Source organism: Branchiostoma lanceolatum, chromosome 17 (genome assembly GCF_035083965.1).
Source record: "Branchiostoma lanceolatum isolate klBraLanc5 chromosome 17, klBraLanc5.hap2, whole genome shotgun sequence".
In the NCBI taxonomy this organism is placed as follows: Eukaryota; Metazoa; Chordata; class Leptocardii; order Amphioxiformes; family Branchiostomatidae; genus Branchiostoma; species Branchiostoma lanceolatum.
The window spans coordinates 3714043-3740799 of NC_089738.1; the positions used below are offsets into that span (position 1 = coordinate 3714043).

Genomic DNA, 26757 nt, shown 5'->3' on the forward strand with positions numbered 1-26757 from the left:
TTGAGATTATACTCTGATACTTTGCTTTACTAAGCAGCTGGCTGTGGAGGCCATCATAACCAGAGTATGAAAGAGAAAACACACAAATTATTGGACAAAACACATATAAATCAAGCCAAGACTAGCATATGTTGGAAAGTGAACGTTAAACGTTTCTAGTAAGCCATAGTTCAGTGTACATCCACTGTTTCTTATATCATCGTCATACAACACTACCGACTAAGCCTCGCAACAATGGAACACAAGTATGCAACAATGCACCTTAGTGTCGTATGGAAGGATGTTGTCTCATACTGAGAGCTTTAGGCTGCGATAACAATTTTAGAAAAATAAAACTAAAAATACTGGATCTAGAAAAAAGAAGACTAAAAACGTTAGCTCTGATCTCATCACAAGGGATGGGTGTCCTTTCCACACTAATTGCACGAGCCTCATTTCCATGATTGAAGGCGCATTCCGCAGAAATGCCCTTTTGCAACTTATCGTAACCAACCTCTTGTGTTCCTCTCTCAGCAGCCAATGACAACACACGATGTGCACAGAAACTGCTTAGATGTTACAGGTACCGTGATAGGATGGCTGGCTATAGTGGTACATGTTCACGGCTCTGTTTGTCATTCGACTGTTTGGTGGTCATTTCTCCAGAGTGTTTAACTAATAGTAATACAATGTAGTCTGCTACACATCTATACTAATTAAACAGAGCAAAGCTGTTTCAAGTGTTTCTTATACATTAACTCATCGTGCATGTACTTATGTATGTAAAGCTAATAGTTACCAGATTCCCACCACTCCATTCTCATCATCTAGTGTCTGTAATATTGTCAGACATTGAAAGTTTGTGTACTGTAATTAGATTATATCTTGACTGTCACCAAAGACATATAATTTGTAAATTGTAGTGAAGGTTGGTGTAGTTGTAGTTTGACTGTTGATGGTGTTTGGGGATAGAAGCAAGTGCCTAGATGATTTCCATATCCCCACTACAACATTTCTGCTTTTAGTTCTTGAAAAAAAAACTGCTGCAGGTTTTTAGGTTAGTTCTTTTTAAGTTTCACTGTTTCCATCTGAACTGATGGGAAGCTGGAGTTGGTCCTGCCTTGAGGCCAAACATAACGCGCCTGTCCTTACAGCAGCTAAGTTGGTACAGAAGCAGTACTGAAGGCAGTACCGAACGGAGGCAGTACTGAGAACAGTACTGGATCTGTCCAGACTGTCAGTCAGTTTCAGTATACACTGTGACATGGGTCATAATTATACATGCTTTCCAGCAAGAATAGCCATGTATATCAGCCTGGAGTTACGGTTGGCCGTCGCAAGCATGTTCTGCTTCTGAGGAAATCCTTGTGTAGAAGAATTCCTATTAATTTATATTCACTAAGCCACAAGGCATCTTGTAACCATTTATTTATAGTAACAATGATTTCTATCATTGCAATTATAGGATTGTATTTTCTAAAATTTTTCATTTTGATTTTTTTTTTCAATTCATTATTGGATGGAAAATAACTACAAGATGACATTCATTACAATTGACAATAATTTTTGTCATCCATAAAATAGAAATTAACTTTAGGTAGTAAAATAATGTTGAATCTTAACTAAAAACAAATCAACAACAAACCTGATATGTGAAAGATATAGAAAGTTGTTTCAAGAATTGTAGCTCTACATTTTAGAATTTACAATTTCTAAATTCCATTCCCACTTTGCTAAAGTCCTAATTTAAAATTCTAGCACTACCCCTACAATGTTATACACAGTATTAGCATTGGTGACATTACATAGTTCAAACTGTAGTCACAATACTCTCTACTATTCATACAATAAGAGAACTTCAGATTTGTTGTCTACATTAAAAGTACACATAATTCTACCACCTCTCCAACAACTAGATGCATTCAAAATTAGTGCACTTCCATATTTGGTAGTGAATTCACATTTCGAGTACATTACATGATGAAAGTCATTCATTCAATCCATCTTTATAAAAATTCTAGCTCCATAGAAACAATTCAAGGGAAATTCAATTTTGATTCAATTAAATTTTTGCTTTCATAGATACATTGATTGGGAAATTCTGCACTACAAGTCTATTCTTACTATTCCTACAGTCTCTATCAACCTGTCCAATATCATCAAGGTCACCCGTTTCCAAGATGGCAGCCCCGTGCTCACGTTGGAAGCACAATTTGCACTAAAAATCAATGTTCCCTCAAAACTGCACAAACCATCCTCTCCACCCCCATCTAATCGTCGTGTATCCAAGGTCAGAACTAAGTCATGAAAGGCGCCGTTCCGAATTTCCAGAATGGCACGACCCACATCACTTTCATCTCGGTGCTTTTTCACACTGCCAGATGCTTCGGGCGTTGGATACAGAGGAGTTAGTGAGACGCTGTGGGGACGGCGTGAAACATGGCTACAAATGTACATAAATGGGAATTCTGATTGTTTTCTCACATTAAGTGCATCAGTGGAAAGTTTTGTCACTCCTCAAGAATAATGGTTTGTAGTACGTTATATGTTTGGCAGCCCATTCCTTATTCTAATCCTTCTCAGTTAACCCTTTTCCCTCCGCAGTCTTCACCATGCCAAGTCTTTCCCTAGCAGCACCAGATGACGGTTAAGAGTAGCACCGGCTCGGAGCTTTTCCCTCAGCTATTTTACAAGCGCGTGTTCCCCACGGGGTTCTTCTTTACAAGTCGTTCTTATTAATTTACATGCTAGGCATGCCTCAAGCGCCAGGAAATAGTCGCTACAGAAAGGTGATTTGGGGGGCTCCGCATGTCACGTGGGCTGGAATTTATCCTATCTTTTTCCTGCTGTGACCTGTCCTGCAGTTAGCAGTGTGCCTATGGCTTCAGACTTTGTGCCCTCCTCTTTGTCCGTCTGTAACGGACCTTCGCCACGATCAATCTGTGATTGAGGAGCCCCCCAAAACACCCTCCACATGGCCTTCGGCCCATTGGATCAGTGGTGCAACAACACAATGCTTCACAAGCATTTTTGTTCAGCTGGATCGCTCTGCCCTCGAGCAGTCTCTAAAAAATGACCATTTCTTTGCGTACGTACGTTCGTGCTTTGCACAATATTAGGACAATATAGGAACACTGTTATCATCATTATGAAAAAGTTCATAGGAAAATTATGTCCACAATTTACACATTAATAATAAAAATTAAATGGCTTTGGTTTCGACTGCTGCCATCTAGGAAACATTGTTAGCACCTAAGGGGGAGAGAGCAACATACATATTCTAGAAGTATCTGTCAAGTGGAGAGGGATTTTGAGATTCTATCCAGTAGTCATTATAGTAACAATGCTATTTTATGATGTCACGACAGAGCTGCCACGAATCCAGTCCCTCCACCTTTGCATAGCCGAATGTGGTGCGAGTACTTCTGTCCTCACCTACAGACATGATGCAAAGGCGGACGGAGACACTCAGGTGCAAATTCAACGCGATTTAACGCTGCGTTTGCAACTGGAAATCAGTGCTAACGGCACAGCTCCACGTGAGAGCTATGTCGTTAGTGGTGTGGATTGTTGGCAGCTGTGCGGTGTGGGGGTCAGCGTGTCAGACTATGGTGTGGGCGGTTGGCAGGGTTTGTCCGGCGGGCAGGTGGTAGTACTTGCACATCGGGCGGGCACACTTCATCTTCAAAGCGTCCCGGCAGACCGTAACCTTCCCATCAACCACTTCAACATGGTCTGCAGACAACAGAGAAGGAGGAAAATAAGCTGTCAGTCAAGACGTCCGACCACAGCAGGTATGTACATTCATTAATTCACTCTGAATCAAGGATGTCTCCAGAGCAGACACATCAGATTTCTTTTAGCTGTCTTGATAGATAAAGTGATTTAAGTTCAAACTTTTCATCTCACAAGGAAAAATGACTTACTAAAATGAATTTTTGAACAAAGCTTTGGCCTTCCATGATTTCAGACTTTTCCTAAAAGTTGATTCAACTCAAGATTACCCATGGAAGCATCCTTGCTGATACAACTTCATAATTTCTAGTTACTACTACAGGCATGTAAAAGCCATGTGAGGTTCTTAAGATCTAACATTTCTCTCTGATCAGCTGCGAAAAGCAGGTGCAGCAAAGGGTGATAGTAGACATAAAATCTATGTAGCGGTCTCTGGCCAATGTCTATCATAGAACACTCTCTGCAATGTATTGTCAGTTCTTACCAAGTCAAGATGATATAACTTGATTCTTCCCAACAGACTTAAGGGGACAGAAACACTTTTCTCTCCTGAACGGATCTTTGTAGTGATATGCAATCTTTTGTCTTTGGTTCAGTTTAAGAGAAGTCAGTCATTTGATGGACAAAATTTAAGGAATATTTTTTCTTCAGATTGTAAATCGAACTGTTAACACTTTAATGTTATGTTTAAAACATGTTCTCTTCTTTTGGAGGTATTTTGGGATTCTCTGGGTCCTATAGAGGTCAGCATGCAGATTTTGAAGCTTTCAGAAGGGTTCTGTGTAGTTTCAAGTAGCTGTGTCTACATACTACCAAAAGCAACATGTTTTCTGCAACATATTACTAGTAGGTAGCAGCACTTTGTTCCACTTAGGCATCTCTTTAACAGCTTTGCAGCAGAAGCAAAGGGCTAGAAAATTTATGACCTTTTTCGAACAAAGGATTGAACTTTCTGATTCCGACGAAACTCATTGTGGCAAAATCCCAGAGGTTCGGGAGGGCAAAGCTTTCTGGCAGGACTCGCAGCAAGCGAAATGTTGGAAGTTTTGGGAGTCCATACAACCTACAAAAACTGCGGTATGCTGGTAACGGTCCCATCCCAGATCCCGGCCATGGGCTGTTGTGATGATGATGGTGGGTAGTAGTATGGTGGGAAGATTGCATGGGGTGTGGCCTCACCTTCCACTAGGTGCACGTAACGGCAGTTTGGTCGTTTGCAGTTCCCGGCCTTGAAGTCACGGCAGACGGGCAGCTGGTCCGTATGCTGTGAACGAAGAAGGCAGGCCGGGGGGAAGGAGAACACACATTACATTACACAGTAGTGAAGGCCGCGGGCTTCCGAATCACAACGTCAGGGAATTCACAGCAGGTTGTAAACAGTCAAAATTGTACAGAGCACTACAGACAAGACAACAGCACGACATGCACCAATCACAACAGTTGGTTAGGTCACATGACCACATACCAATGTCACGTGACCCAACCACCTGTAAGCTACCGCCATATATGGGCGCCAGGTGTAACAGATACGAGGATGTGCAGAAGGGGCAAATCATATGCTTGGAGGGGGACAGTGTTCAAGACAATGTTAGCTTCAGCACCAGAGTCTACCACCAAGATTTGGGAACACATATAAGTTAAGGGGAATTTTAACGACCCTTTATCCCAACGTGAGCGTTTTTGTTCCCTTCTGCACATGACATTCAAAAATGTGAAAACAACATGGATCGTCAATCAGTTAATAATCAAAGGCGATATAACAATTGGAAAGAGCCAGCTCCCAAAATCAAGAACTGTCTTGGCAAGACATTACAAGATTGAGGAGTTAAAGTTGCACAGGTGTCAACCAAATTTGTAGTCTTGACTTTTTCTCCTGATTGACAGGTGGCACTTACAAGTGATTTCTTTTAGGACCTGTGCAGCATTAAGGAATCAATCCTCTCTCACCTCCTGATCAGAAAAATTTCTCTTTGCAAACATTTTATTTTTTTCCCGTGTTTACTGAAGACCTTCTGTCTGTTTACCAATGAAATGGTTTTTGTTTCTGGTTCCTTTCATGGGTGGATGGCAGGAGATGGAAACGTTAAGGTACATTGTGGTTCCTGCTTCCCCAGCTTTGGTTCAATCCTGTGAATGTCTGCACTTTTGCCAAATCTTCAGGTACTGGCTTTTGGCAGCAGAGTTTCGTGTACACTACTGCTCTGCGGCACTATTCACACAAGAACAGAAAACAGTTTGTAAAGACCAACTAAACTATGTGAAATGAAAACAGGGCCAACCTGGTTTTGTGCATTGAAGTAAGGAACATTGGAAGCTGCAGTGGCTGCACCAGCGGGAGCAGGGAGCATCATGGGAGCTATGCAGGGGGTATGTGATGCAACCATGGCAACAACAGTAAACAATGGCGGGCGGTTGGCGATCAAGCACAACGCACGCAGCATGCAAAGCAGGTGCATGGAAAACAATGGAGAAAAAGAGAGAGCATTAAATTAGAAACATGCAAAATATTATTACTAGGATAGACAGCGTTACGCTCTACAAGTTACGCCCCTTTCTACATAGTCATCACCCTGACCGACACTACGGTAAATTAGCTACAAATGTGCGCGTCTGAAAATAGTGAACATGATATTGCAGAAATACCACACTCAGCGACACTTGGGCAGTATGTCTAGTGACGGTTCTACGGATAGCCTACTGAGCAATGAGAGAGCTACATGGCATCCTTCTATCACACAGTGAAGTGAAACATTTACAAATACTGTGAATAGCTTACTGCTTTCATACAACAATACATACATTGGGAAAGGCAAAGTAGGTAGGGAATCGTCTAGGTCTACCAGACACTTAAGCTAACGGCATCGTAACGAGAAGCATGAACAACACAGGTGCAAGCCACATCACCAGCCGTAGAACAGCCTGCACAACATCAGTGCAACTCCTCTCAAAATATTCAGCAATCCTCCAAACACAAAATGGGCAGCAATACGTTTGGGTTTCTTTGCATCTCGCAAAACTGTCTTTGTTTTTCATATTCAGAACGGTTGGTTTCCCTGCAAGAATTGAGTGTAATTATAAGAGCTTTCAAAAAACTTTTTTACTGAAAGATTTTAAAAATCATCATCTTGAACTGTGTTTACAAATGTAGGTGCCCTTACCTTACTGTGGTGTCCCTTGTTAATATGATTTTGATTTTCTTGAATCTTTTTGACAATATATTTGCCTTTTAGAGATCACTGGTAAAATGCACTGTATCATGTGAAGAACATTTTGCAGTGAACAAAACTGGTTGTTAGCTTTTGTTTGAAATTTGAAACTACTTTTTACTTTTTGTGAAATCTTGGTACATACATGTACCTAGGAAAAAAGATACCAATAGGATAATTGATTGAATATGTATAAAATTGGTAAGAGCTTGATTGCATTTTGTCAAAACTCCCGAAAAGCTAGTTGGTTTGGTAGTCTGGGGTTTGAGTTCCCTGTAATTGGAAATGCCCGCAGAGTTGCACCAGACCCTGTGCAAGTGGTCAGCAATACGTGGTGCAGCGAGAGGCATCATGGTGCAACACTGCACCCCGCCTACTGCCCAATGCGATCTGTCAACTGTTTTTTTTTTAGGAGGGCAGAGCTCTTTCTGCCTGACCAATCAGGCACCAGGATTGTGCGGAATGATGCGTGAGTTTTAGATAGCCGTGACATCGGTTAGAACTGGCAACACTGCATTTGCAGGTTGGCTAGATTGTCGAGTGCAACTGCCAAACGAAGCGTAAAGTGGGAATCTGTGATGTCCTGACCCGTCCGTGGACCATGTGTGGCTTGATGGGTTTGTTCGTGCTACCCGACGCACGCCGAACGTCAGACTCAGGGGGCAAACTCACGGAAGGCAGTACCCGTGGGGACAAAGGGCTGTTGACCCTGCTGGAGTTGCATAGAGGCGATGGCTTGCTGGTACTGCGCGGCAAGTTGGGGGTTGTACAGTGTGCTTTTGTCCAGGGTAGGACGCTTGGCGTACGGAACCATGCCAGCTGGGTATCCCTGTGGGCGGAAGGAGGGGAGACGGTCATGAGAACAAACTTTCCATGTCAGAGTTCACAGGTCAAATGTCATCAACCAATCTTCATATGGTATGGGTTTCAGATTGGCACTGGAAACTGCCCTTTTTGTTCTGCCAAATTGTGTTAGTTGTGTGTTAATGTTAGATTAAAGGATACACAAGCACGCACATTCCAGCTGTTTTGTCACAATCTGAAGGGCCCAGTACCCTAAATTAGATTCGATACAAACATTTTTTATAGTGAAACTATAATACAATACAAAATTCAGTCTTCAAATATGCTGGAAATGTGACACTCCTACTCTACTTTAATTTTGAGGTCACTTTTGTATAACTAGACTTTTGTTTTGCTCTATAAGGGGAAACAGTAGTGACAGGGGGTCAAATATATGAGTGATCTGGTAAATGGATATACATGTAGCAAGATGGCTGAATCGGATAGATCAGTTCTGGCCAGGCAGTGAGTTAAAGTGGGGGTGGGGGGCAGGCGCATGCTTCGCTGCTTGGATGTGGGGTGCAGGACAGACAGGTCAATGCTAGGAATTTCTTGGCTTGGTGCAAGATGTCTCAGCATTGCATGGTGGAAAGGTACAAGCTTCATACGTTAGGTTTTAAAAAGCTTACATTCAGCATGAGTTCAGCCTTTTGCTTTGTTTTTGCATCATAACATTCATATTTATATGTAGGATGCATAAAGGAAGAGCCACATGCAATCACCGTTTTCAGACCTGAACAAAAATGTTTTGGGTTGTGTTTTGTATGTAAGTTTCCTACATTAAGTCAGGCTCTAAGTCTTTATATACAGGCTGTGCAATGTAGCTGGGATGTGCAGCTGGCAAATGAAAGGGCTGCCATTTCTGAAGATACCCACGACCATATTCTGATCGGCGCCTATGTTTCCTCTCCACTGAAGGTCACCCTGGTCACCTCCATCGTCAAGGTCAAAGCTATGACAGAGGACTGCCGGACTATTCTGAAGGAACACTCTCAGTGTAAGTTTTAGGAAATAGCAATTAACACACAAAATACAGATAATCTGATATTATAAACTGCAAAAACTTTTGGAAGAGTCTAATATTCTGTGAACAAGGGGAGGCAGGGTACACCATACAGTTGAGAGGTAGCATGGCTGAGACATGAAGAACACAAGTGTACAAACAGATCCATATTATACAGAACCTTACACCCAACCAACCCTTACATACAAGACTAGATCAAAAGTTACCAAAATAGTTAACAGTGCGTTCAAAGTATTCGCCACTCCCCATGAAAATTACTGTTCCACTTATAACCGTGACCTTACAACAAAATTCCAACGACGTTAAACCTTACAGTCACATCGAATCGTCTTCGGGTAAGATGTTAGACCAAACGATTTTTCGACGACATCTATAGTACGTCTACGCTTCTACAAAACTAGGCAACATGCAAGCAAAGATAGATACCAGTAAGTCGTCCGAGGGGTCTCGGAGACGCTTCAGGCTTTGTACTTTGTCAGGCGTCTGAGGCGTAATTAGTATGCGGAGCACATGATGGCAATGGGCCATAGGGGTTGCAGAGGCAAAACGATTTGTACAGCAAGCAGTGTGCAGCAAGCATCATGGGGAGAGATGGATAAAACAAAAACAGCAATTGGAATGCGGTAAAGAAAAAACGGCATGCAAGGCTACAACTAAACATGAAGACCTCGTTTCTTTCTTTCAAATACCATTACCCAGGTACAATGTACATTTACAATTACAATATCAGTGGACAGTTTCAGATTGCAAATTCTCAGATGAGGATTGTCACACAGAATGGAAGACTGGTTAATTTGGTGCAGGAAATCGAAATAGAGTTAGTCGATTTATGGAATATGGAGAAAGACAGAGAAACACAATTCTGTATCCGCTAGTTAGGTAATTCTGTTAATTCAAAATGATTTTATTGTTATACTTGAAGAATATTTCGATTCTATCAAAAAGAGTTTTCCAGCACTGTAGAAACTAAAGATAAGTCTAGCTGCAATGCCATTTAACTTAAAGTGTTTTTTTCAGAATTGGTAGAGTTTTTGGAATGAAATGGAACTGCTGTGAGAGACCAGGTACATGTTTGTCAGCAGAACTGCTCTGAGAGACCATGTAAATGTATATGTACAAATATATAAAGTAATAGCTGCTCCATCTAGTTTTGGATACACAGACATGATTTCTGAAAGTCTCCACTGATCTGAAACATTTTACATTCCAACCTCCAAGCCTTGCATAGACCATCCAGTCACTAAAATACATCCAGTATAGTCATCTTAAGTCATAGAATAAATATACTGCACTATCTGTAGAAAGTGTACCACAGTTTAACACACAAAATGCAGGAAAGAAATAGAAAATGGACAAAGTAATATGTTATATTGTATAATAGTATAATTACTGTGTATAAAACACAACTCACCATGTCTAAAGTCCCAAGAGGGCTCTGTGTCCAGGATGTGCAAGAATGCAGCGCAAACTAATTAGTAAAGGTGCAAGTTGGACAGACTACAAGTGGTGTGAAAATCCCAGGGAAAACATGCAATTACAACATTCTACATTCTTCAGGTTAAAACATTAGTTAGTGCACAACCGTCAATTGTGGAAGCAGAAAGAGAGGGCTGATCACTAGTTTTGATGTTCAATGTGAGGCAACAGTTGTAACTTGTAAATCTTGCATATTTTGAAGAAAGCACTTATTCAATCTGTGCCATATGAGAAAAATATATGTCTGAGGCATATCCCTTCCAACTGAAATCATATGGAGTTTGCTATCTCCAGCAATTACTGACTTTAAATTTGTCATAGGAAAGCGTGAGGTGTAGGTTCCCAGTTGTCCTGCACTGTCGTATCTTACATTCAAATTTTGACAGTTGGAGTTTGGATTGTTTAGACTTCTTCTTCACAACCTAGAGCATTTGTTTTGTTAAAGCTTTTATTACTATTTTGACATTTACGGAATATATTGATGTTGGAATGTACTGTTATGACCAAAGATGAAACTTTCTAATGATAATGTCTCGAGTTTTTACATTGACACTGTTACGTTCTTGCTTCATATACTGTAAAGGACTAGCCGTACATTGGACTTTTGAGGAGACTCATACTTTACTGTGTTGCCTCTAGCTAGGACTCTTAGCGCTGGAGTGAGGTAACTGGACTAGTCTACTTCTGAAATAGGGAGGGTTTGAGTGAGGTGACTCAGTGGGTTCATAACAGACACACCAAGCTTCCTGCTTCCACCAGTTCTAGACTATCGCAGATGAAGGTAAGGAGAAAATATCCACAGGACAATGAAAGAGCAGAGATGTTATCGCGGGAGGAAGGGGGGGTCCTACCATGGCAGCGGCGGCCTGTTGCGCCTGGTGCTGAGCTGCCTTGATCTTGGCCTGCAGGTGGGGGGGTGGGTGGAAGTACTTGCATTTCTCCCGTGTGCAGCGACCCTTGATATAGTCCATGCACACCGTGACACAGTTGTCGGATGTGTCGACTGTTACCCCCTCGGTCGGGTGGGCGTACTTACAGTCGTTCTCTCCTCTTGTGCAGTTTCCACGCTGAAACTCACGGCAGACCTGATCGTGGAACATAAGGATGGAACTTTTGTGTTGTTCATAATCATCACAATGCATGTACAGGAGGAAAAAAAGATATAACGCCATTGAACAATTAAACTTGTACAGTCAAACCTGCTCAAGAAGACCAATCAGGAGTTACAATAAAATGTCCCAACTTGTCCCTGAATAAAGTCAAAACTGCCCAAGAAGACCACTTGTAGGGCCAATTAAATCTGGTCTATGTTGACAGGGGGTCACTAGCTATAGACCGAATCCTTGATGCTTGTGACAATGGGAAAATTTATGTAAGGGACGAAACAGTGGTGATATCGGCCAGGTGGTCCTAATGAAGAAGTGCTCACTTGTACAGGTTTGAATGTATGACAAATTTCTACACACCTGTAGCACTCTTTTTTACCACAGTGTTATATGCTTGCTAAATTGAAACTTTTCTCACAACTAATTACAGTTTGATGGAACTTTTTACTTTTCATATACATGTACATACATGTACATACTCTGACACCAACTGAGAGCTTGGCTGCTATACAGGAATCAACTTTAGATCACTTAATTTGCATCTTTCTCATCAAATCACAATTGATATATATGTGTATTGTCAAAACCTCCACAACTAGGTTTTCTGTCCCCAGGGGGGGCTGCATGGCTTTCTATCCTTTATACTGCTGACTAACATTCCAAACATTCTATTGGCTTAAAATGCCTGTGGACAAATGCCTGTGCAATTTCTAGAATATTTGCAAACTGCACACAATACTATACCATTTGGCTCGCCACTGAGGCGTCGCCAAAAACGTAAGGTTGAACTCACCTCCAGTCTGTCAGTGCGAGCAATCTTCGCTGGAAGCACTGCAGGAGCACTGGCCCCAGGCACTAGCGGCACGGCACTTTGAAACGGAACCTCCGTGGGCACCAGCCCCATCGACGAAGGTGCCATCGGGTTCAAGTACGGATTAAAGGCTGCGGCAGCCTGAATGTTGTTGAACTGCGGGGTAGCCTGCTGTGGAGGAAGAACAGGAGGCGTCTTAAACTACTTCCACCTGAGGGTGAGGGGGGGCGGATTCTTCCGCTATCAAGTCTGAGTGTGGCCGACAGAATTTACTGTCGCAGCGCCCAGAATGGCACTGAACTTAAACTGGGCATTGTGGTGAGAGTATGAAGGAAGGAGTGCAGATTTACACTGGTCTACCTAAAGGCCAAAGTTCAGGTTCTTGGGAAGGGGTCAAATTCTTCCTGCCTTTCTCAAGTCTGACTGTGGCCAGACAGAATTTACAGTTGTGGTACTAGTGCCCAGAATGGCACTGAACTTTACTGGGCACCATGGTGAGAGTATAGAAAGGAAGGAGTGCAGATTTCACACTTCTACCCAAAGGCCAAAGGTCAGGTTCATGGAAGGGAAGGTCAAATTCTTCATCAAACTGCCTTTCTCAAGTCTGACCGTGGCTAGACAGAATTTGCAGTCGCAGCATCCAGAATGGCTCTAAACTTTACTTGCTACCCTGGTGAGAGTATGAAGCAAATTTACAAACTTCTACCCAAAGGCCAAAGGTCAGGTTCTTCATCAGACTGGATGTGTCTCACCTGACCTGCAGGGGGATTTACTTAATGGTGGGGAGGGCCGACAGGTCAAACCGAAGATCGTGAGGTTAAGTTTATATGGCACAGGTCACCACAGGCTCCGGTTAAGGTCAAAGGTTGATAGGATTACCAGCAGTGGCTGGGGTTACCTGATGGACAGGTTTTGTAACCATTTAAGGTCATTTCAAGTTGGAATGAAAATGTAGCCGTTCTTTGACATCAAGGTCTGACATGGTTCCATGAGAAGTTGTTTGATCTAAAAAACACTAAGTAGACTGCCTTTCTTTGTGCAAATGTAGGAAAAAGACAGATATTGCAGGCTTCATAATTTTAGGAGCAGATCGGAAGGGAAAAACAGCTTGTACCATTCTATAATTGATTCAGTCTCCTTAATTAGAATATTACTGGGAATTCCACACTTACAATCACTGTGATATACTGGCCCATAACTTTTCAATTAGTCATTAGACTATTTCTTTTTGTCCATCACAAATGACTCCACGATACCCTTTCTCAATTTTGTTTCACAAAATTCCTTTCACTGCAGATTAACCCTGTTTTGATGTCATGCAAATTGACGTAATTACCTTAAATTGTCAAAAAGATCCGTATAACTTCCTCTTCTAATAACGTTAGGCAAATGGCAGATTCCCCTTTCATAGATAAAGCTAAAGCCGGTATAACATTACAGACCGCATTTTGTCTGCGACATGTCCAAGTCTCGTAACCAGCATTTTTCAGTCATGTTAAGGCAATCACAGCACAAAAGACGACAATTGATAATTACTCGGGGAACACATTAGCCTGATACTCTCCATCCCGTACACAAGCCCCTACTGCGGCCGTTTCAACTTGATTGCGAGCAGACAATGTGAACGTATTCCTCCTGGCTTCATCTTATTTCCTTCATTGATTTTTGTATAATGGGAGGAGGAATTCAAAGGGCGGCCGGTAAAGCCGGAGCTTTAGATGGTGCAGCGGGGCCGTGCGGGCAAACCCCTCCTGATCTGTCTGTCCATATTGTCAGACGGCCGCGTATTGACCCGGCCTGATTGTGTGGAAATGGGGAAACGTTCGCCACTTTAGCTATTCATCTCCGACCCTCGCCTCCCGCCGCCCGACTCAAATCACACATCGACTCCTATCGATTAAGCTTCACCGTCCCGCCTGAAATGGACATCTATTCCCGCAAATTTGCTCATTTTTGATGAACAATAAAGATTTTTGGGAGAACTAATCTGGGGATGGCCCCCGGGGACTGATGCTGAAATACATTAGGGCCTGCTGGTGAGTAAGAGGAACGATTACAGCTTAGAGGGGGAGGTGATTTGCTAATGAATTCATCAATGCCCGGCCGTGTTAACTACACCGATTTGGGGGCCGAGGCATCATTTTACATTTGTTAGCCAAAATTGGTCAAAATATGGACCCATGCCGTGATGCTCGTGACTCATATGGTGTAATGGGATGAGTTTCAACACAAATGGACCTCAGACACACGACAGGAGGGTCTAGACAAGTGTCTGTCTGTGCCCGTCTGCCGCAGGTCGCAACAAATCCCCCTCACGTGTACACCTGATGTGGGCAGCACTCTACACACCGGCTCAGCTTCACAGTAAACAGTAAGGTTAGCACTGTTTGACAAATTGTAGCCTTCAGATGAATATCATTGCAAGGACGTGACACCTTTCTGTACCCTTCCTATGATCACAGACAAGACTAGCTCCGCAGAAACACACACCACACTTTCTCAAAAAGTTTTTCAATAATCAGTCAGAAACCAACCAACCAACCAACCAACCAACCTACCAAACAGTCTTCATAGTTGCGACTTAGATGATAAATTATGCTTTAGGTAACTTTCAGGGGACTTTTCTTTGATTCTTAATCCAAGGCATCTGATGTTGGATGTTGCCATTATTGATGCATTATGAAGAACTGTGGGTAAGTCACCGGGGCCTGTATCTAATTGCCATCATTAAGTAGTTAGAGACCGCCTGTGTCCCCAGTCTAAACTCAACATCTCTATCTGCACCTGCTAACCAAAGTGCTGCAGCAAAGTCGTTACACCTTTTCTCTGTGGGTACTTGTAAACTAGCAGATATAGCTACATGTAGATCATCGGCACAGTGTCAGCGATGTGTAGATTTTATGACTGAGGTATTCTTTTGGGGATAATAATTCTCCTGTGTTTTAGACATTGCTACTGTATGTGTAGAACAGTATACACCATTTCACACTAGGCAGATGCCAGGGACTTGAATGATAATAGCATGGTAGATGCATGAAATCTAAGAAAACCCCAGTGCACAATGAAGTCTCATCGGCCAATTTGCTAGCTTGAAACAGGTGTTGTTTGCATGCAGGACATGTCTGATGTACCCATCCATATATTTTTATCCTCCATGCTTTCATCCTTGTAATTGTGCCTATCTCCTGAAACCCTTTCACACTCGCTTCACAGGCTAATGTGCCCGTCGCCATAGAGACACACACGTTTCTTAAAAATCCCCCCTAACAGGTGTCAACCGGCAGGAATTTGTGGAGTTCGTTGACCTCCCCCGCCAGACTGTCGCTGCATCATGGAGCATTAGCAGAAATTTTCCATCCCGGTTGAGAGCGGCGCTGGGCGATTGATCACACCTCCATCCCGTAATGGAAGCCAGTGTGTGTGAAGCTGTTTTTGCAGCCCGTCGAGGTGGGTGCTTAAATAATGGCGGCATGGCCTTGACACTATGTCTGCATCCCTGTTTCGTATGCACAAATGCGGCTCATCCTGTTGGTCCGTCCATTTTGTGTTTCACCACGCATGGCCTGTTTTGGGGACGCCTGTACTTAGCAACACAAACAGCCCTTCATACTAAATTACAGAACACCCAAAACCTGAAGACCAGGAAATGAATCTTATGTTTGTTCAAAAGCTGGAGAAAATTCGCCCCTGGTGTTCACAGCATGCGGCTTATTGCCTCACAAAATTCAACGTCCCGACATCAGTTCTACTTTTATCAACTCAGCTCAGATAGCAAGAGGAATATGGGAGGATTTAGAACCTATGTCAGCGCCCAAGGCCTTGGCAAAATTTATGCTACACTGTACAACATAACCCCTGTTAAAATGTCAATGATACTCAGGGCCATGAATAGTTATTGATATTAATGTACATGTTCCCGTGACCCAGACATCCAAAAACACAAGAGAAGGCCCCAGAAAGCGAGCCTACGTTCTCAGTAGACCACTAAAAATTGTTTGCTCCAAGCGAAAACACACACTGTCGGAAAGCCTGCGCCATTATTTACTACATGTCCTCCATACCAAGGCCATTGAATCAGGTTAGGCTGTTTGTTTTTGAAACAGATACATATGTTGTCCTTGTGTCGGCCCTAGATTCAGTGACAATTCTTTTCAGTTCAGTTCCGCACCAGAAATTCTAGCCTCATTTGCAGGCCTTCTGGGTAGGGGTTTATTTTGGGGGGAGCCGATACATGTGGAAAATTGTGAATCAGCGCTCCCTCCAAAATAAAGGCTGGCACACCCAGAAGGCTGGCAAAGGAGGCTAAGAAATTCCCATTGTCCCGACATACTGTAATTCTTGATTTGTTAACGGTAACTTAATTTTAGTTTCTTTAATGGTCACTAGGCAACCGCTAAATTTTTATCAAATATTTGATTCCTAGCATTTGAGACAGTTCCCACTATTAAGATTAAATGCTGTGAACTACTCCCTAGTCTCCAAGCAGAGGTAAGGTCCGGGGTATTATTGACGTATTTTCGCTGCATTTTAAACGTCTTTCTATGAGGAAGACCCAAGAAAAACACACAAGTAGAAAGACGTATAAAATACCGCAAAAATATGTCGAAAATACCCCGGACCTTAGGTTTGCTTGGAGAGTACTTCCCCTCTAACCGCTAAAACTACCAACCACAACATGAAATGGATTTGCAGGACCCTTTCCATTAGAAACCCATCAGAGGTGTAAAAACAGAGATTAAAACGGAAATGGGTCGATCCCCGTGTAAACCTGCAGCATGCAATGACCTCTACATGCACTTGTTATCTCCCTAGACTGTCATATTTGAAAAATACCGGGGGCTCAAGAATCAAGTGCGCGATCAAATGTTCTGATTCCACCTTCCAGGCATGCATGTATCCACATCCTCCATCATCACACATACAGAACCCTCCGTAACATTCCCCTCCTGCATAAACTACCTTCGTCAAAATCAATGAAGACTAATGAATATCCAGGGTCCCAAAAAAATCCAACAAGCCCCAGACAGCCTACCTCAAACTGAGTAAGACAGGTAAAAACATACATCTTGGTTCAGTTTCCATGTGCAATTTTCTCCCTAAACCCATCAGACGCTAAATTTCACCACACGATAGAAAAATCCCATTCCGGCAAGAAAGGAACTACACGTTGACGTGTAGTATGTAACATTAATTCCTACCTTCAGGTTATACACATAATACGCCAAGTCCAGCGCCATGGCTGCAAGAATGTCTGCAGTCTCTCAAAAGGTTTCTCCCCACGTAAACAGCTTCCCAGTCTGCGCGGCTGAATCTGTCTGTCAGAGTGAGCCTGCGATGTGATCACGCCAAGAGTCGGGAGTAATCTGCCGTCTGGGGACCTAGCTCCCCATACAAATGTGCGCTCAGACTACCAATGCCTTGATGATCCCTGCATAATGATGGCTGCTGGAGGCGAGGAGACTATGGAAGGTCAGGCACGTTCAGCCAGTATTCGCCCAATGCCACAGGTGTTAGCTAGGGTCCACCCCAAAATAAAATGGCCATGAAACAACCAATTAATCTGTGCCTCTCATCAGGCAGACAGGCGGAGCTTATGGCCTGGCTGGAATGGAACAGATGCATGTGAACAAGGCCCCATAGCTATATGGTTCCAGGTCAGTGACGACAGACATAGTCTAGAACATGGGACACTCTGGGACCTTACAAGCAGGTAAGGAATGGCGCTCTCCCATTGGTAGACTACTTAATCGTATTGATTTTTGCCTTCCTCTGATTGGTGGAGGTATAGTAAGGGCCCTCTGGCCTAGCCTACCACTTGTAAGGAGTCCTGAATGCTTATTTTGTCTGGAGTGCATTTACCTTTCAACCCTAGCTTATGTGCCCTAATAATGGCCATTGATTTCAAATATTGATTTTTCTGGGGTTTTTATATGGCAACTGTCGCCTTGTACAAAAGAAAGTACACTAAAAACATCTGGTCATGATGACTTGGAAGTGGCAACGTTTCAGATAACAAACATCAACTCAAAAACACAACCAGCCAAAATTTCACAATTAATTATACATGTCTCAACCTGCTATATCCTAAATTTCACTGATGACTAACTCTTCTAAAAAGCACTGCAAACTTTAAGACTGCTGAGACTGACTTTTGTGTGCTGTAAAATTAGAATTATGCCCCAGGTTCTACACCTGCGCATATGATATTACAGATAGTATTCCAATGGCGTTATCAGCCAGGAGCCTGGAGGAAAACGTTTTGTTTCTCAACCTCAGAACCTTTAGCCTTGGCAGAATGGCAAACTTATAACGTGGTACTGTGTAACATGTGATGACAGATATGTGAATGATCACACCATCTAACTCGGTGGGGTGGTCCCCTAGCTCTTAAAAGGTAGGGACAGTAACACTTTTCACCTAACAAAAACAGACCTGCATCGTGATCAATTTAGCTGTCTTGTACATTATCTTGTGTTGAAAATTCAGTTTAAGTTAGCAAATATGACCCGTGATGTTCTGGATATTTGTTAACCAGAAATTGTGAAAATTTTCTTTGTATAAGATTCATAACATGGTTTTCTAACTTTTGCTTGGCACTGTGTCCACAGAATTACTAGTACAGAGGAGGAGAATGTCTAATGAGATGGCGACCTAGATATCATACCAGTGCAATTTCAGTCATCAATCACTATGATTGACAGCTCATCAGGGCACTGGTACTAATCTGCAATTTCCTCCCAGCAACTGGACTCCAAACACTCTTTTCTCACCGGAACAGAGGTGAGCTATATTCTACTGTTTTTATCTCATTAAATATCAAACATTTGACTTGCTAAATGTCCTGCCATCACTTGATTGCATTTTGCAACACATAATGGACAAATGAAGTTACACACTTGATTGTTACATTCTTCGAAAGACAACACAAGCAATAGTATTATAAGACTCAAAAGAGTGTTCGGCAATATACTATAGATGAATTACAGTATCTCAGAATTCCAATAGATCAATGAAATAGAGAAGGCTAAAGCGTGCATGACAGAGAGATGAGTTTCCACCATAAAATGTTGAAAACTGGCAATAAAAACTCAGTACTGACAGTAGAATTATGGTCTGCAATATGATATGACCTTTTCAAAAAGTCAAGTTGCTCCCCTGCACAGCTACATGTAGTGAGTGGGTTGAAAATGGACCACGTCTGCTCAGACAAACATGGGTACTTTTCTGCATCAAATGTGCCTAACGAGGCTTAACGATTAATAACAAGGGATTAGGATGAGGGGTAATGATTAGTCACTCCCTTCCCTTGCCAACAGGGCCACAGTAACTACTGGTTCCACAGTCCAGTGGATCAGCACAGGAGGGCAAGGATTCTCAACTTGGAGGGACTGTTACTAAATAATAGTTTAGATGCATACAGTTTGTCTGGACAGGATTTTAGTTATTGCAGTTACCTGATATCTAGAATAATGCTAGCATGCTGATCTGACAGATAGACTTCCCACTTCAGTTTTCTTCCCACTATCTCATTATAAAAGGCACAATAGATAGCCGTTAGCTTGCTGAGACTGGTAGGTTTTAGCAATAGATTCTATGGTCCATGACAGAAAGGAGTGCCACGCTGTCATTTCTCCATGAAGGGAAACCTACACATTTTAATCTTTTTGTCTTCCATCAAGAAAATACGAGAGCTGTCACGTGGAGTCCCCAGTGGGCCATCAGTGGGAGGATGGAGCCGTCTTCTCCAGCAGACGTGCCCAACTCCGATGACACCTCCCTCCGTCATCCATCAGAGGATGACAGGACATATGTTCACCTTGGAAATAAAGCTGTCGGCCACGGCGACAAGGCCATAAATATGTCCTGACCAGTTTGACCTTGCTGTATTTTAGTTCCAGCTGAAAACATGTTTTTATGGAAGCACCCTATGACTCAAAACAGCCATGACAATTTATTTAACTCTCCCTGTCTCAACCTCCGCCCCACACTTTATACTTGTATAAATCCGGAGGTACCATTTCCAGTTTTGCAGATGTGACTCATGCTTAAGTGTCTGGTTCAAACATTCGTGCAGAAGTTATGTTTGCTGGAAGCAAACAGTGACGTCAGTTTCCCAAAGAGGCAATATTTGAAACTTCTCCCTAGATTCACATTGGGACACGTCACTGTTATAACTCAGGATGCAGTACTGTTAGAACTTCCAATATCCCTACTTGCTCGAAGTCTTGCTTGAATGAGTCAGACTGTACATCACAGTGACTGTACCGCGGATCAATCTCAAACAACAACAGCATCATTCAGCCGTTGGGCTTTTTTTTACATCAGCCGTTTTTGGCTGTCCATCACTATGAGGATTGGCAGTGGTGATGCATCAAGGACTTGTCCCTGTCACCTCCATCCTCTCACATCCCTACTGATAATAAGTCAACATCCCCCTTCTATTAACCCCCATTTCTCATGAAATGAATTACAGCAGGCCATGAGAAGCTTTCACCTTTTATCAGGGGGTCATCGAGAAAGCTGTCATTGTGCAGCAACAGGAGCAGACAGATCTGTGCCTCTGTGTTTAACACACCTGAAGCCTGTCACATTCCCCTTCTGCCAAGTAAGGCCATTATCAGAGGCACCCCCTCCCCCCCCCCCCCAATCAAGCTGAGACCCTTGTGTGTTTTTTAATTAATCTAATAGAGATGTCATCAAACTTTGCTTAATCTACCAGCAAAATTTGCCCCTCAAAATGCAGGAAATAGCGTTTCACAGGCCTTCGGCGCTCAATATGATGAAAATTTGGTCTGAAAGATCTCACCCCTCATGCAAAGTTTCCTGCTGCCGACTCTGTTCAGTTTTTAGCTTAGCCAGCAATTCCTGACTTTTGCTCCTGTTCAGTGTTTTTGTCGAGCTTACTATAATTTCCAAGTCCAGTATGTTTCTACATTTAGTTCAATGAACATCACATATGCAGCAGCAATATGGCCCACAAAGGTACCTGCTATATAGACAGCTACAAGGAATTTTAAAATATACATTTTCTGATGGATTAAGTTTCAAGCTAAAGCCTAGCTCTTTGCAATCATTATTCCCCTCATTTTTATGATTGTAATTCTACAGTATCCCATGGAGAATTTTTCATCTATCAATGAGCAGTAATGTCTAATTTGTCTCAGTCTAATGATCGGTAAACCCCTCATTTTTCATGGCCTTTATATAGCATGAGCATGTCTGATACATGTACGTCAACAGACACATATACAAAATGTACGTCTATAACAAATATATGGACCAGAGTAACAACGTTTGTGAAAAAATAAACTATGTTTAAACCTGACTCGATTTCTTGACAAGGGTGCCTACATTGTATAAGCCTCTTAGATCCCAGGTCAGCTTTTAATGTCTGACCCAATTTTTTTTTGTCCATCCAATTTCGTCCTCGGGAATTAAATGACAAGACTAACAAGTTCTTATGACCTGGAGCCTTATGTGGTTTAACCCAGAGACGATTATGGCTAGGTGTAGCTTAGTTTATGCCCGAAGGTTTGCTCACGTGCAGCCAGTTGTGCCCCCCACCCCCTTCTTGTCAGGGGTACAGGTGTTAATAGGAATAGCTATGACCTCATTGTGTCTCTTACACCCCCTTTCCACTCCAGGCTGCCACCAATGAGTGACCAAATGATTGACAGTTTGCTTGACCAATCCTGTAGACAAAGAATTAATTCTTTTAACGTTTCCTGTGTTTTATTGTCGGTTAAATCATACTTTTGCATTGTGAAATCAAGGGTGAAACAAATACGATTTCTGCCCCTCAGCAATCGCTGTCTAGCAGAAAGGCGGCCTAGCTGTCTGTCTGTCACAGGTTTCTGGTTGAAACATTTGTCTCCTGTAGTTTCTGTAGTTTCACCCCGATAGTGGGTCTGTCTGTGACACATGAGAAATGTCCTGGATCAGGGATATCAGGCCATGCAGGGATTTACTGTCTACTTCACTTTAGAACGACTGATGAGAATAGGAGGTGACAAAGGGATTGATGTGCAGAAATACTACGATTATACATTCTTTTATTACCTTTGCCAAAAACATTGTGTTTTAGGTGTATGTGTATGTGTGTCACTCTGTGTGTACGTGTGCATGCGTGTGCGTGTCTCTGTGTGGACATCATAACTCGAGAAGCTGGGGATGGATTTTTATGATATGTGGTATGTGGGTAGAGGTCGGATAAACAACTAGGTCAAGTTTGATAATGGGCCTCTAGCAGTTTACTACGGCACTGGAGCAAACGTCTGGTTTTTATATTTTCAATATGCATGCCACAGTAACTTTTGACCCATTGTGCTACCCTCAATTTGACCTTATCCCTGACCCTTGAACTGCTGAACATGACCTTTGACTTTTAACCTTCAAACTCTGGGCAAGCTCACTCACAAAATTGGATCCAGCAAATACTTTACAGTGGATTACTTTGAAAATACCCCTTTTGGAGTGACTTGAATCATGGTCATTATATGCGGTTGGGAACTTTATCATTCATCCTGTGACCCCATTGAAGTAGTCCTGAATTGAACATCAAACTAAAAATTGGGCCATACTGGAATTAGGCCTGATGAAACACAACTCCCTTATGATTGATCTGATCTACCCTCAATGTTTATGTTAATAAAAGGTATTTGGGCCACACTTTTATGTGTACATGCTTTAGTTCATCTAAGGGCTTCACATGATTCATTGTAGAGAGACGCAATCCAACAAAATTTCATTTACTGCAAGTTATTAGATTATGGCTAGGTCTATGTGGATACTACAACAATGGACAGTCAGCTTCTTTTGTGAAACTGTCTTTCCTCCACTGTGGACAGCATCAGTACCTGAGGTCAGACTGATTGGTCTGAAATAAGCCCTCATCTTTTCTAATTTTCTCCATTCAGGTTACATTTGTCTGATGTTTTGGTACTGCACACAGTAATCTTTGATGTAGACAAGAAGTCATTAAAATAATGTGCACTGGAGTAATGAGAGCTGCCCATCAAAGTTTTGTGTTCTCAGATCTTTCCCGCGCCCTTTAGTTTGCCCTGATGAGGTTACCTCGCTCCGTCACGACAACCAGCTTTCTCGTACAAAAGAACACAGCGTAGACGCGGTGGCGCCGAGAAACTATAGAAATGTGATCAAGGTTCTATAAAGGTGACCACAAGATGTGCCGAGAGTTAAGTGCCCCGATACCTATCTCTTGTAACCTTCCCAGCCTATTACAGAGAAACCCCACTCTACATGTATTGTCCGCTTAATGTCTACATTCATATATACATCACCTTCTAGCTTGTTGTTGACTACACTAGTAAAGGATGAAATACTACTAAAATGATCAGGAAAAATATGGAAAATGTTAATGTTGTTAGGTCTTTATTTGGTTTTATGGGTGTATTCATAAGGGACTTCAACAGATGAGAATATTTAACATATCTATAATCAGTCTGATATTATGATAATAGCACGGACTGTTTCTTGAATAATTATGCGGTGATCACATAATGGTATGCAACAGGTATAGTTTGTTTGGGATCAATCCTGTTGCTAGCTAAAGAGACTGTTATGATTTTTTTTCTTAAGCATTGGCTGTAATAACAGAAAGTCAACTTACTTCCAAATTGGTATTCCACTGATAGCCCCAGAGTTTCAGGTACTGATCCTATGAGCAAATCATACAACAAAATGAACAAATTAGTCATGGGGAGAGGATGCTTTTTTCCGTAGATTTAAAAGTCAGTGTCAGGGGGTCGTCTCATTCAGTCTTTGCTGTCCTCTGCTTTCCATCAGTCGGCAGCTTGGCATTTCGAGTCCGTCTTTGAGAAAAAGGAAGGGCATTGTTGAAGATTCCTAGAATTAATTTATCTCTTCTATCAAATGCCATTGAAATGCCATAATACTTCGTGTTCACACATCAATTTGAATGCCACGTTTTGGTTGATTCGTGAAAGTAAAACAAAGTTGAATATGTCTGTACCCTGCTTTTCTTCTAATTTTTAAATGTTTTCATTCATTGCTATAGTCTGTGATACTTAATTTAATCTTATTTTGCTGCGTCACACGTTACACCTCATGTTTCATTCAGGGCGAAGGAATTGATGGATACAAAACAAATCCTAATTAAGGTAAATTAGACACGAGGGAGAGGGATCCTTCAATTAATATTCAATTGCTTTGGTCACTTGTATTCCGCTGAAGGCCTTGTTGCTCATTACTATTCACGGCACCCACTCTGAATCTAAACTGTTGTTGGATTACTCAATCTGTGTCTTATGCTCATTTTGCCATGTCTGAGGATCTATCCCTCAGTCTGAAGGGCTTATTGGGGGGACTGTTGCTCCAAATGTGTAGAATTGAGCATACAGGTACTTATTACATTGCATACATAATCAAGTCACAATTCCATAACTCATCACTAGTCTTGGAGCGTTTAGAGTTATTGTGTTCATGTATGTCTGGAATTTTTATTTTGCAATAGTATTTGTTATTCCCTTCCACCAAAAAGGTATTATAATAAGTTCCTTGCTTCTATCTATACAGCCATTATTCTTAAGTTAAACCATAACGTAAGTTCCATATGCAGAACTTATGTGGCAGAAACTGTTTAGCCATAGCTGATGCTGATGCCATGTTTGATAGGTCCAGTCATACTATTAAGTGTTACACTTAGCTATATGCCTTCTTAGCTAAATTTGGTATAGTTGTAGTTGGTTGTAGTGTTAGTCACAACATCTTACCTGTCTTAGACAGGTAGAGGATTACCTGGCCGGATCAGGTATGTAAGAAACATTTCATCCAGGAAGTATCCTCACTTCAAAGGCATGTGTGGCATGACTACTTCTAGCTCATTCTTCTAACATTTCTATGTAAGGGACAACAGAAGGTCACCAACCAACTCTTCACCATGGCAGCTTTTTAAGTCTTTCTATGTGGCAAATCCTATCTTAATAGCCCCTTGGGCCCATCTGGCAGAAATGGCCTGGTGGCTTTACGAGCAGGGTTAGAAGGTTTGCGCATGATGAGTTACTGCCCTACTTTTGCAGGCCGCTGATGGTAAAACAATGGCTGTTTTTACACCTCTGGCCGTGCTTGTGGGGAAGGCACATCACTTTAATACACTGATGGAAATCGCAGGGAAGTTTTTTTTATAGCGCATGCATGGTATCTGCATTACTACCTTCTACAGGTTTTTGAACTATTGACCCTTTGAAGGTGTGGTTTTGTCATACATCATTGCTTTTACAAGCGTTTTCAAAGAACCTTCCCTATATTTTCCATCCCAATTTTGCAACACTGCGAGACTTATATTAGAGTACAGTTTTTGCATTTTTTTCCTTTCCCACAGTAGATTCACCTGTACTTGTGCGATACCATAAATGAAAATTACAGCCACAATCACTAATGGCTCATTTCTTATTAAAAAAGTAAGTTGTGACACCCTCAGTAACTGTGTAAGTCAATGGAAAATAGTAATATTGATATGTACAATTTTATCATGTACATGTGAGTGCACAATATCGAAATCCCCTTCTTAGGATGATGTCATTGAAATAGACATACAGACTGAGGGCAATTTGCATAACATGTATGTCTAAAACCAGGGCTAAATTTTCCTGATTGACATCAGATCAGATCAGATCAGGCAGTACCTATGGTACCTATGGGGCCTTGCCTGAGGAAATGTGAATGTTTGCATGTAGAGGGAGTGTGTGGGGAGGATGGAACATTCCTAGCCAGCGCCTGTCATGTCTAGCATTCTGGGGTGTAAAGTGTCTACCACACCAACCCACTCTCCATACAGGAATGGCCTGCTATCAGGACAAAAGGACGGGATTATTTATTTAAAGCTACATTTTGTAACTTCTCTTCCCATTTCCAAGGCCACCTCCATGTGTAGATTTTGTTTCATTGGACGGGGGAAGTTTATATAGACCGAGACTTCCTTCCATATGGTAGAAGTCCCCAAGTCCACATCTGGACCTGTCTGTCCCTTCGGAATTTTGACTGTGACCTTATTGGTACATTCTTCAGGGGCTTGCTTTGAATTTCCTTACCCATCATGCTGAGTGGATTAGACTACCGACCAATGTGTGCTGTTGTATTTGGAAACTATCCCAAATTTGTTTGTTTGGACTGAGGTTTCCAGCTTTAGTGTTTCTAACTATCACAATAACACAGTTCTTAAACCAGCAGACCAGTCATATGTAAATAAAATACACTTGTGGGACCTCCAAACTTGTTATCCTGTCTAAGGTATTGCTTGGGGGTGATTCTTCTTAGTCCATACATGCCCAGTATTTCCATACATAAATAGGAGCCATCTTGTTATCAACATTCACCCCATCGCTGCTGGGATTTCATAAATCCACAGAGGAACGTGGTATTCCATCTACGTAAGCCATCAGCAGCTCCCCTCTCTCAAGTTTTGATAGAGGCATTATGGGTGCCAAGAAGAATGCAGCCTACTAATCTCTCCCTAAACATAGAAGAGTCGCTTAGATAAAGAGCAATTCAAACTCAAAGCATTGACCCAAACGCAGTTTTAGCACAATACTGAGCTTT

At 42.1% G+C, this 26757-nt stretch overlaps 1 protein-coding gene across 25 annotated transcripts in view; it reads right to left on the reverse strand.

The window, feature by feature from the left end:
• The window catches only part of LOC136423492 (muscleblind-like protein 1), a 182509-nt gene continuing 155752 nt past the window's right edge, over positions 1–26757 (reverse strand). For 10 of the 25 annotated variants that reach the window (XM_066411664.1, XM_066411665.1, XM_066411661.1 and 7 more), the window contains 9 exons: positions 23810–23857; positions 12163–12351; positions 11115–11348; positions 10199–10222; positions 8640–8741; positions 7593–7749; positions 5994–6070; positions 4894–4978; positions 1–3714 (listed from right to left, as the gene is read on the reverse strand). In XM_066411664.1, the coding sequence (XP_066267761.1) occupies positions 3581–3714; positions 4894–4978; positions 5994–6070; positions 7593–7749; positions 8640–8741; positions 10199–10222; positions 11115–11348; positions 12163–12351; positions 23810–23857 (1050 nt within the window). In that variant the 3' untranslated portion in view covers positions 1–3580. Of the gene's footprint in view, positions 3715–4777; positions 4979–5857; positions 5924–5993; positions 6071–7508; positions 7750–8639; positions 8742–9213; positions 9271–10198; positions 10223–11114; positions 11349–12162; positions 12352–17378; positions 17762–23809; positions 23858–26757 lie in introns of those variants that run through there. The other 15 variants (XM_066411668.1, XM_066411671.1, XM_066411681.1 and 12 more) reach the window with 15 other exon arrangements.